Genomic DNA, 12,074 nt, shown 5'->3' on the forward strand with positions numbered 1-12,074 from the left:
GCTCACCCAATTCTCCAGAAGGGACTCTTAGAACCTATCACAGAAGCAGAACTTGATAGGAACTCAGAGACTCTGCCCTGCTGACCTTCCCCCTGAGGGCCTCTTGTCATTCCTTACAGAGGTGCCCACCCACGTGACTTTCAGCCTGCACTGGGTAGCAACAGCCTGACTTCTTCTTGAGAGGATTAGTCATGCCAACCAACACAGTGCTGGATACGTTTTGTCACATGTCACTTGTTACTAGCATCAGGACAAGTGGACATGCCTGAAGTATGTTTTCTATTGGAGTAATAATGGCTAACAACTAGAGAGCAATTACTGTGAGCCAGGCCTTATTCTGAGATCCTTAAAGATGTAACTTTGCCTTCTTTATGGGGGTATTACAGATAATAATAAACTTCCAGAGAATTATCTTTGTCACTTTGAGCCACCCAGTAGCAGAATGCAATGCTAAACGACCTTGTCCACTTATATCTTTTAATCCATTTTTAGCCTATCATTTCTTTAGCATTCTTGCCAGGAAACTCCCACATGCACAGGTATTCTTCATATTTGATAGGAATAAAATTTGAAGAGCAACTTGAAGCCATTCCAAATGATATGAACTTCCCCCCAGGTCAGGTGAAGACTTGCCACTTCCTTTTCCTCTGACAAAGAGTGTGGGGTCTCACCGTCTCCTGATGCAGCCAGTAATTGTCCATTTCTACAATTTCTAGCGTTCTTTAGAAGGTTGTTGGCGATCTACTATATACCCCATTTCTACTTCCCAGAACTCTAGACCCAGCACTCCAGTTGTGCGCGCGTGTGCGTGTGCCTGGGCACAAAAGCTCTCTACTGGAAGGCTCATGGAAAAGCAACGTGGAAGAAGAACCAGAGAGCAAGCCTACTCAAGTGCAAATGAACATGAGCACGGAAGAGGCATCAGATCAAACAAGTAGACCCCACTTTCAAGCTTTGCAGACGTGAACCTCAGATCCCGTAAATAAGGCACACGCTCTTGTCACCGGGAGGCAGACAGACACCGCTGTAAGGCAAGCCCCTTGGCTCACTTCACTGACTGAACAGAATCAAAGGTTTTGCCCCAACCAGCAAATGCAGAATGTGTTTTGAGGCCCCCGGCTCTGGTGAGCCGTCATATGAAATAAATTACCAAGGCTCAAAGTCGGGATGTGAGAGAAACCGCGGAGGAGCGGCAGCCAACCTGGACAGCCTGGAAGCCGCTGTGCAGGGCAGACACGGTGCAAATGCATTTCTTGTTACTGGGCTGGGCGTTAGTGCTACAGCCACACCGCATTGCCTTGTGAACTGGAAAACAGCAAATGGGTTCACGGTTCAAATGAGCTCTGGGAACTCCAGATCTTCCTGGAAAACCCACTTAGCTTGGTGTGCATGCAGGTATTTCAGAGCTCATCCGGCTCTAATTAAAACTCCTATTTCCAGTCTGTGTTTCCCCAAACAATGTGGAGTCAAACCACAAGAAAATCTGTTATCACTCAAATTGGTACATATTTTTTCATACGACTGAAATATTATATAAAATCATGAGCTGTTAGATATGCAAGTAAAAATTGAATGCAGACACCGATTCCCATGCTACCTTTGTCTCACCTTCCAGGGGATGTGAATCATAGGTCACAGCTGCATGCTGAGGGCACGCTCCTTGAGATCAAAGCCTTTGCCACTGGAGGAAGTTATTCGTGTTAGCCCAATCCACAAACCACGCTTTGTGCCCTCCCCTTGTCCGCGTTCACGCCAACGTTGTAAAAAGTAATGTGTTTGAATGATGCTTTAAAGTGCTCTATGCAATTAAGTGTGAAAGCAAGGGGGGCTAGTGTTCCTTCAGTGTACATATGAAACTTCCAATAAATTTAAAGTCCTTGGGTGTGTTTGGGGGAGGGAAAGATTAAAAAGAGGAAAGTTTTTGAAAGGAACAAACACTTCAAAAAGGTAAACCTGAGGTGTTTTTCCCCCTTATAATATCAAAAATGTTTTTATAGCTGGAAAATGTCTACAGAGCAAAAAAATATGTACCAAAAAAGTACACTGCTTCCATAGTCACTTGTACCCAATTTGCATCTCACTTTCCTAAAAAAAAAAAAAAAAAGTACCCCTTTTAGTTATTATCACAAAGTATTCCAAACCAGCCTCACCTTGCCCCGTGTTTTAGTGGTTGGAAAATATCCGTTGCTCTTTACTTTGTATTAGCTGCCCATCCAGTACAGAAGTTTGCTCCACGTCTCTGTTATGCAGATGTTTATGTTTATTTTGTTTAATGTTTACTTTTGAGAGAGAAAGAGAGAGCGCACAAGCAGGGGAGGGGCAGAGAAAGAGGGGGAGACACAGACCTGAAGCAGGCTCCAGGCTCTGAGCTGTCAGCACAGAGCCCGACGCGGGACTCGAACTCACAGACCGTGACATCATGACCTGAGCCAAAGTCAGACACTTAACTGACTGAGCCACCCGAGCGCCCCTATTTATACTTAACTTTTTTAATGTTTATTTATTTTTGAGAGAGAGGGAGAGACAGAGTGTGAGCAGGGGAGGAGCAGAGAGAGAGGGAGACCCAGAATCTGAAGCAGGCTCCAGCTCAGCACAGAGCCCCACTCGGGGCTCAAACTGGTGAACTGGAGGATCATGACCTGAGCTGAAGTTGGCCACTTAACCAACTGAGCCACCCGGGTGCCCCATGTTTATAGTCATTTTAAAGCATTCCTCTGAGTGCCCTAGCTTGCTTATGCAGCTCTTCGGAAAAATAAAAGCATATATTCCCGAGTCCAATTCAAAACCAAGACACGTATATAGTACATGTTTTTCAGATGGTGGTCTGGGAAAGTAACACATCCTTACTCAGTTTGTAAAGCAGCATTAGCCACACAACCAACAGGTGTATTAGCACAGCAATGAGTAACATTCATTGACAACAATAAGCAAAAATAGAGGAAAAACAATAAATTCAGAGAGCAGCATCACCAAGAGAGTCCTAGAAGTGAGTGCTCTCAAATGTCAAGCCATTCATACCCTGAGCACACAGAAAATTCTACACTTCCAACACTGTACCCTTGATTGAGAATGTTCCTGGCTAAGGAAAATGGGCAGAGCAGGATAAATGAACTAGTGAAGAATAAATCACAGTGCCTGGCACACAGTAAGCTTGGTAGCTAATAAAATCATTTCACGTTGTATGAATGTTAGGTAACCTCCGGGCCCAATGCCAGTGAGTCACTCCAGGTACATTTAAGGAAGCAACCTCACTGCTTACCACATGTACTGTGCTAAGCCATCCTTTTCTCCTTTTATTTTTTTAAATGTCACCCTTGCCTCTACTGTAGGCCTTCAAAATACTGGACTGCTGGGTTCCACTGGTCGAGCTTTTAGACTAAACATGTACTAAGTACCATATGTGATATGGAATGAAACCTCACGGTTAATGCAAGAAACTTGGGCTAAATTAATTCCCCAAAGAGCAGCAGCCCTCTTAATGCATTCGGGGCTAGAAGTTACACAGGTCCTAGAAAAAGTCATTTACAGAGTCAAGTCCTATAAAGGGTCCTGTGTTGACTGAACGTTGCGTCCTAACGTAAAGCAAGCGAATGCACAGCAGATCCTCCCCTCTGCAACCTTTATCTAGCTGATTCCTGGCACAGCCAACACACTGCAGGCTCTCTGAAACACCGAGATGCCAGCAGCCTGCCAAACGTTATGACTAGTCCATTTCACACTCACAGTTCATTAGTTTATATAATATGAAATTATATAACTGGCATCCAGGGTTTAGGAATAAATGCAGCTGACTTGGAACGCCAGAGGAGGGGGGAGCCACAGAGCAGCAAGAAGATATTAGGGAGTACGGGCAGAAGGCAGGTTGGGTTTTGGCAGGCATCAGCCCAAGGGGCTGCTTTCCAAGAGAGCCTTGCAAGGTGCGGTGGCAACAGCTGATGCCAAGTGAAGCCTGGGCCATTGGTGTGCCCAGTGGGGTCAACCAGAGATGAGGTGGGGACTGCAGCAGGTGCTGACAGGGCTAGACTGACCTTAGGGCCAAAATTCCTGCTTCCTCATTCCTCCCCAACTACCCAGGGCTGGACTCCAGGGAACAGAAGCCAGAACCAGACTTCAGAACTGGCAAAATAATCACCATGATAATGAATACCACTTATGGAGCTCTTACTTTGTACCGAGCATGGGTTTGTGTGATTCAAATGCATAACCTGTATGAAGCCAAGTGGCCTCATGGTCCAGTCCCGACATGGAAATGCAGTCAACACAAAAGCCTGGCAACCAAGTAGCAGTTGAAAGTAATTGTAATCCTAGTTTCACTCTTTCTTGAAAACAGCACAATCGTGCACTTTTAAACTTATTTAAAATCCTCTTATCTTTTTTTATTCTCAGTACATCTGTTTCACCCTAAAGTTGCTCCTAAAATAACCCCCCTATAAGCTTTTCCCTCTCTCCACCTTCCTCCCTTCCTTCCCCACATGTTGTTTCTTTCTCTCCCACAAGGAATCCTCTGCCCTTTCTGGTGTGAATTCTCTCTGCCTGAGTTCTCCAGCTTTTCCTCTCATGCACTGCACACTTGGATCCATACACGGCTCAGGGAGAACAGTTAGACAAAACAGGAAGAGGGGTATGGAAGAAGATCAAAGGATGTAAAGACAGGAAGAAGCTGTGAATAGAGGTGCTCAAACATTGTTTAAAGGTCTCTATTATCTTCACAATAAGCCTCAGAGGCAGATGATCCCATTAAACTTATGGGAACATAGGGTTTAGAGGTTCGGTAACCTATCCAGTTAAGTGAAATGGAAGAGTCAGGATACAAAGCCAAGGAGCTCTGACCTCAAAACCCTTGACTACTGTTTGCCTTTTCTAGAAAGTGTCTAGTTCCCTGCTCAGATAGTCTGGGTTCACAGCTAGAACTCTATTTCACCTCTTCCCAGATTTGAAAAACAGCCACAACAGAATCTACTGGATGAGAGACCAAGGACCAGAGCAAAAGCAAGGCTGGCTGGCCTTGTGGGATAGGCATTAGGTGGGCTTGTTAGAGCTGGCAATCTGTGTTCCTCCAACTTCTTGAACAACTTATATAGGGAAATTGGACGCGAGATTATCTGTACATCCCGTTTTCTTGTGGACCTCAAGCTTTTTAAGCATATTTATATATTTTGAGAGAGAGAATATGCACAAGTGGAGGAGGGGCAGAGACAAAGGGAGGGAGAGAATCCCAAGCGGGCTTCACGCTGTCAGCACAGAGCCTAAAGCGGGGCTTGATCCCACAAACTGTGAGATCATGACTTGAGCCAACCAAGATCAAGAGTCGGATGCTTAACTGACCGAGCCCCAGAAATTAAGCTTTTAATGTAGCATCACGCCTCCCTCTTCCAGGGCCCAGAAAAGCCTACATGTAACTGACATTCTTCATTATAATAATATGGCTGTAATAAAAATTAATTTGGTAATAAAAATTGTTTATTAAAGTGATTAGGCTATTGGGAGAATTTAATGCTATATTTATAAAACAATGGAATCGATGAAGGGACTCATGAATTCTTTTGAATCATCTACTTGGGAGAAGGAGGGAGAAAATATGTTATGTAAAGGGAAATTATTAATAACTTTTCAAAATCCTCAAGAGATTATATAATTTACCAAAAAAATCATTGGAATGTTTTGTTTTGATTAAAGAACCAATTTAAAGTTTGGAAAGCAGAATTGAAAGAAAAATTGTTCCATCTGAGAATAGAGAAGTATCGATATCCAGGCTTCCTTGGGGTCAGGACTGGGACGACTCTTGTTTATTGATTTAGTAATGATGCACAGGAGCAAAATCTCCACATTTATAGCTAGTACTCAATACTCAAGAGTGGTGAAGCGTTCCAGCAATGAAGGTAGACAGCTAAAATGTGTGAGTATGAAAAAAAAGTGATGGGTGAAATTGTGTTAAGTACACATTTAGAGGAAATAGTCTAAGCTTCATATAGGTATATCTGCTTTAACAGCTTTCATATGATAGTAAGATGAGGCATAAGCAAATAGATAAATTGATAAAAATATGGCATTGTAGACCCAAGAGTTAAAAGTTGCAAGCTAGGAAAGGGATTTAAGTGTGAGTTACAATACCGAGACATCTAAGCCAGTAACCGAGGAGAGCTGGCTACTGTGTTCTTCCTTCTCATTATTTTTCCACCAGTTCCTCTTTATGCAGAGAGAGAAAGAGAATAAGAATATAAGTTAAGTAAATGTGTTCATAGGTGTGTGTGTGTGTGTGTGTGTGTGTGTGTGTGTGTGTGTGTGTGTATGCACACATGTATGCACATATACAATTGCCTAATAATCCTATATTGACCTGTGTTCCCATGGTCACATCCTGGACCTGGATTATTGATCCTTTTTAATAATCAAGTCAACTTTATCTATAGAATCTTAAACTCCAGATAATCCATTCTCATACTCTAATGTCCTATTTTTCAACTTCTTCCTGAGCTTCAATGAGCTCAAACAGCACTAACACTGTTTTCTTACTTCACAGAGGTCTCCCTTCCTAATTCTTCCAGACATCAGTAGCCTTCTGTTTGTACTTCCCTCCCAACCCAGCTTGGATTATATAACTATTCAAATGAATTGCAGTCCCACAACCTATTTCCTCCAACTTACACCTCAGTTATTGAGTAATGCTGGAGAAAAACACTCAGTAATGCTGTTAAAACATAAACTGAGGCATGATTCAAACCAGGCAGCATAAAACTAAAAGTGGTTAGGAGAACTCCACTGCCAGGAGCTAAGGGAAGGTTTTCAATAAAGAAGATACAGAAGTAGGGGCGCCTGGGTGGCTCAGTCGGTTAAGCATCTGACTTCGGCTCAGGTCATGATCTCACAGTCTGTGAGTTCGAGCCCTGCGTCAGGCTCTGTGCTGACAGCTCAGAGCCTGGAGCCTGCTTCAGATCCTGTCTCCCTCTCTCTCTGACCCTCTCCCACTCACACTCTGTCTCTGTCTGTCTCTCTCTCAAGAATAAATAAACATTAAAAATTTTTTAAAAAGATACAGAAGTAAAGCAAGGAAATTATTTGACTGGCTATAGCATAAGCAGTTGCCTTGTTTGGGAGAGCCTAGTTGGCTATTTGCGATTGATTGGCTTCAGGTTTCATTTTCTTAGACTCAAGTGTGTTGACTCTGGTTTAGGTTTTGGTTTGCTTATGCAGGCCACCAAAACATTAGAGCCACCTCATCTAATGGCCTCCTTATTTAATTACTTGAACAATGCAAAACTCCCAAGGCAGGAACTCCCCCAGATGGCCCTGTTTCCCTTACTCAGAAGAGAATATTTCTTTCTCTTAAATCTCAGAAGATTTGATCATGTCTTATTCCCTTTGTTTCTCTAGAATTTTTCCCCTTGTTGGTGAACTTTACAATTTAGGACATTACTCTGGATGCAGTGTTGCATTGATTGATTGCAGGGCAGGCAAGAGAGTGTGCAAGGACAGTGGGAACCTGCTGTAGGCTTTACAGGGGTGGTAACAATGGCAACAGAAGCAAATGACTTTGGAATAAGTGTAGGCAGTTGAATCACAAAGATACAATAATTGTAGGATGGAGTGCAGGGAAGATGAGGTAGGAATGAGTGTAAGGTGAGGAAATTTCTGGTTTGAGAAACTAGGTGGTGATATCTTCACTGACACAGGAGAATACTGGGGAGGTGGGGGAACCTGGGTTTACACAGAAAAAAAAATTAGAAACTTCATCTATATATTAAGTTTGAGATAGTTGTGAGACTGCCTAGTGGAGATGTCTAAGAAGATGATATGAAGTGCGCTCTCCAGAAGAAGATTCTGAGGTGGAGGCATAAGTTGAGAAGATGGCTCCAGATAAATGATATTTGAAGGCAGATAGTGAAAGAGAAACCTTCAAGGGAGAGAAAACAAGATAAAAGAGGAATTTGTTCTAAGGAACTCTAACAACTTATGGAGGGGAAGGGGAGAAAGAGCCATCACTGAAGAGCAAGAAGGTGAGGACAAATGGATACAAGGACAGTATGATATAAGAAGCCAATAGCATAGACCATTTTAAAGAGGAGAAGATGGTCAGTTATATCAAACACTATTAAGGAGCTGAATAAGAGGAGTCAAAAATGTCTATTCTTTGCAAGATGAAAGTTTTTGATGACCTTGAGAGGGCTGTTTCAGTGGGGAGCTGAGGCAGAGGCCAACCTGGAGTAGATTGAATAGACTAGAGACAATGAATCCAGACAACTCTTTAAAGAAATCTGGCAATGAAGAGAAAAAAAGGAGTCAGTGTTGTGGTGGGGGCAGGGTAGTAGGGAGGTTAAAATATGGGGACATGGTTTAAATGATGATTGGAAGGAATCAGTAGAAGGGAGAGGTTGAAGATGGGTGACCCTGGACACAAGGGGCTGAAATGTGGTGAAGATCATGGACAACAAGGAGGTTAAGGACCTGAGAAGCCAAACATCCTTCAATACCTCAATTTGTTCAGAGTTTTCTCATCCACAACCTTCTAAATCTTTTACATTTTTTTCTTTATTATTTAAATCATTAATCCATGGGCACCTGGGTGGCTCAGTCAGTTGAGCATCCGACTCTTGGTTTCAGCTCAGGTCATGATCTCACAGTTCACAAGTTCAAGCCCCGCATCGGGCTCTTTGCTGACAGCTCAGAGCCTGGAGCCTGTTTCAGATTCTGTGTCTCGCTCTCTCTCTGCCCCTCCCCTGCTTGCACTCTCTGTCTGTCTCTCTCAAAAACAAACTAGCATTTTAAAAAATGTATTTTTGAGAGAGAGACAGAGACAGAGTATGAGTGGGGGAGGGGCAGAAAGTGAGAGGGAGACACAGGATCCAAAGCAAGCTCCAGGCTCTAAGCTGTCAGCACAGAACCCAAAGTGGGGCGGGGCTCGAACTCACAAAAGATAATGATCTGAGCCAAAGTTGGACGCTCAACTGGCTGAGCCACCCAGGCTCTCCAATTAAACATTTTTTAAAATTAAATCATTAATCTACCTGGACATGATGTTTATGTATGATATGAGATTACCATTTTCATTTTCTTCTATTTGGATAACTAGTTATCCTTGGGCCATTTGTTGAATGATTTAACCCCCAAACGTCCTTTGAATTCATTCTGGCCACCCTACCCCTCCATCCTGCTGTATTCAGTCCTCATCCTCTCTGGCCTGAAGCATCGCAGAACCCTTCCATTTCTTTTCTGTATAGTCCATGTTCTGTACAGTACCAGGAGAGTTATCTCTCTACAACACAAATGTGGCCATGCTACTCTCCTGATAAAAGTTTTTAAATAACTTCTATTATTACCTGGGGAATAACAGCCAACCCCTAAGCCTGCCATATTTAAGATGTTTCATAATACTTTATGGTATTTCTTAGTTTATCAAGTCATCCCTATTTTCTGTCCTTATCAACATTTATTTGTACTCACATACTACTGTGTAGAGAATATACAGCTCAGATTTTCAAGTCCTTTGTCAGAACTACTCACTGGAATCATAACTGATATATTTTTAAAGTTCTAACTCATTTATTTGACATTTATTTGGCATATACTATGTATTAGACATGATATGGAATTATAAGTTTCAGAGTTTACAACCTAAAGAAGGACAGAAAACATTAATCCAAATATGTGTTTAAAAGAGAAGATGTACAGGTGCCAGGACATCTTGGAGATGTCCTGGGGACATCTAGGAGAGTTCTGATGGGGAGAAACGCCATTTTATTTGATGGAAATCATGGAGGCTTTGTGGAAAAGTTAACTGGGTAATGAAAGATAGATAAAATTTAGAAAGTCAGCCTTTTAGGTACAGGGATGGCATCAAGCAAGACAAAAGAAATGAGGAAGCGTGTGCCCTTGGAGATGGAGCAGGAGAAAGATGAATGGCTAGAAAGGTAAACTGAGGCCAGAGCACAAAAGTCCTTTGAAGGACAAGTTAACAGACTGGGCCCTAGTTATTTAGCACTGGAAGTCGGTGCAGTTAGGGGATTGACATAATTAGGTTGTGACATGATCCGATGGGTTGGAATGCAGAGAAATTAAACCTAAGGGTACGCACTAATAGTCTAGGCATGGTGTGCTATGGCTCCTTGGAGGCAGAAAAGCCAGAACGAATGCAACAGAAATTTTAAAGCAGAATTTATAGAGGTTAAATGACCAAACGGAGGAGGCAGTAACCGGTCCAGTTTGGCTCCAGAAAATAGCTATGGTGAGCATTTCATGAGAAATCCCTGCCTCTGGTGAAGCAGCATTTATAATTGCATTTGCCTAAATGGAATTTCTTGTACTTTTTCTCTTTCTTTCTTTCTTTCTTTCTTTCTTTCTTTCTTTCTTTCTTTCTTTCTTTTTTTGTGACTTTAAAAAACATTTAATATTTAAAGTTGCTTCCAAAGCCTAACTTTATGCCTTGAGATTAATGGTTTTATACTTGCTTCCCTTTCCCTCCTCCTCTTTTTTTTTTTCCATATATGAAGTTTATTGTCAAATTGGTTTCCATACAACACCCAGTGCTCATCCCAAAAGGTGCCCTCCTCAATACCCATCACCCACCCTCCCCTCCCTCCCACCCCCCATCAACCCTCAGTTTGTTCTCAGTTTTTAAGAGTCTCTTATGCTTTGGCTCTCTTCCACTCTAACCTCTTTTTTTTTTTCTTCCCCTCCCCCATGGGTTTCTGTCAAGTTTCTCAGGATCCACATAAGAGTGAAACCATATGGTATCTGTCTTTCTCTGTATGGCTTATTTCACTTAGCATCACACTCTCCAGTTCCATCCACGTTGCTACAAAGGGCCATATTTCGTTCTTTCTCATTGCTATGTAGTACTCCATTGTGTATATAAACCACAATTTCTTTATCCATTCATCAGTTGATGGACATTTAGGCTCTTTCCACAATCTGGCTATTGTTGAGAGTGCTGCTATAAACATTGGGGTACAAGTGCCCCTATGCATCAGTACTCCTGTATCCCTTGGGTAAATTCCTAGCAGTGCTATTCCTGGGTCATAGGGTAGGTCTATTTTTAATTTTTTAAGGAACCTCCACACTGTTTTCCAGAGTGGCCGCACCAATTTGCATTCCCACCAACAGTGCAAGAGGGTTCCTGTCTCTCCACATCCTCTCCAGCATCTATAGTCTCCTGATTTGTTCATTTTGGCCACTCTGACTGGTGTGAGGTGATATCTGAGTGTGGTTTTGATTTGTATTTCCCTGATGATCCCTCCTTCTCTTTTACATGTGACAGCTTCTGCTGGATATGGTTGGATCCACTGACCAGGACCTCCAGGAAGCCGCAGCTGGTTGTATATCCAACATCCGCAGACTGGCTCTTGCTACAGAAAAGGCAAGATACACTTGAAATGTGAACAAACATTATAAGCTACCAAATTTTACATGACAGAGAACATAGCAGTCCCATGGCCAGGAAGCCTAGAACATTTATTAGCAAACCCTTTACAAACAGATAAATGTCTGGATGAAAAGACAGGAATTAAAAATAGCAAAGGGTGCTCTCCATCCAAAAACTGCATAGATATTTTTGTTCTATTTAACATTTTAGGGATATGCCATGTAATGAAATGTAAAGCCAATAAGTTTGTGATAATTCCAGGAATTGGAGAATATATGTATACGGTACATAAACCTATTTCAGTGAGATTTTTGTATTTGTGATGATTTTAATAAAAGGTATGGCCTTCCTGGTGTGCAGTTTTACAGCCATTCCTGCATGTCTTTAGAATTCCCTTTCTGTTAAACCTATCTCACTGCCCCGTCATTATGGTGTTGTCTGTTTGATCACTTGCAACCCACGCGAGAGCTCTAGGGAGACGTGGTGATTTCGCGAACTGTTATTAAACAGAATTTAGATTTGAGCAGCAGGACCTGAGAGAGCATCCTGAGGTCATTCCAGATTTCTCCTAAATACGATCAAACATCGGAGAAGATCATGTGTAACTGTCACCACACCAGATAATGCAAATCACAGAAACATAAGCAATGAGCAGGATTTTTACTTTGGGGCTTACAAAGCATAAACAATTATACGTTTTATTTCCCTCATAGGACTG

General features: G+C 42.3%; 1 protein-coding gene across 4 annotated transcripts in view; it reads left to right on the forward strand.

Moving 5' to 3' along the window:
- ODAD2 (outer dynein arm docking complex subunit 2) overlaps positions 1–11,706 on the forward strand; it is a 180,588-nt gene extending 168,882 nt beyond the window's left edge. For all 4 annotated transcript variants that reach the window (XM_053894917.1, XM_019465260.2, XM_053894918.1 and 1 more), the window contains one exon: positions 11,252–11,706. In XM_053894917.1, coding sequence (XP_053750892.1) covers positions 11,252–11,365 — 114 coding nt within the window. In that variant the 3' untranslated portion in view covers positions 11,366–11,706. The remainder of the gene's footprint in view (positions 1–11,251) is intronic.
- The last annotated feature ends 368 nt before the right edge of the window (positions 11,707–12,074 follow it).

This window comes from Panthera pardus, unplaced genomic scaffold, assembly GCF_024362965.1.
Source record: "Panthera pardus isolate Hobbes unplaced genomic scaffold, ASM2436296v1 HiC_scaffold_6, whole genome shotgun sequence".
Taxonomy (NCBI): domain Eukaryota; kingdom Metazoa; phylum Chordata; class Mammalia; order Carnivora; family Felidae; genus Panthera; species Panthera pardus.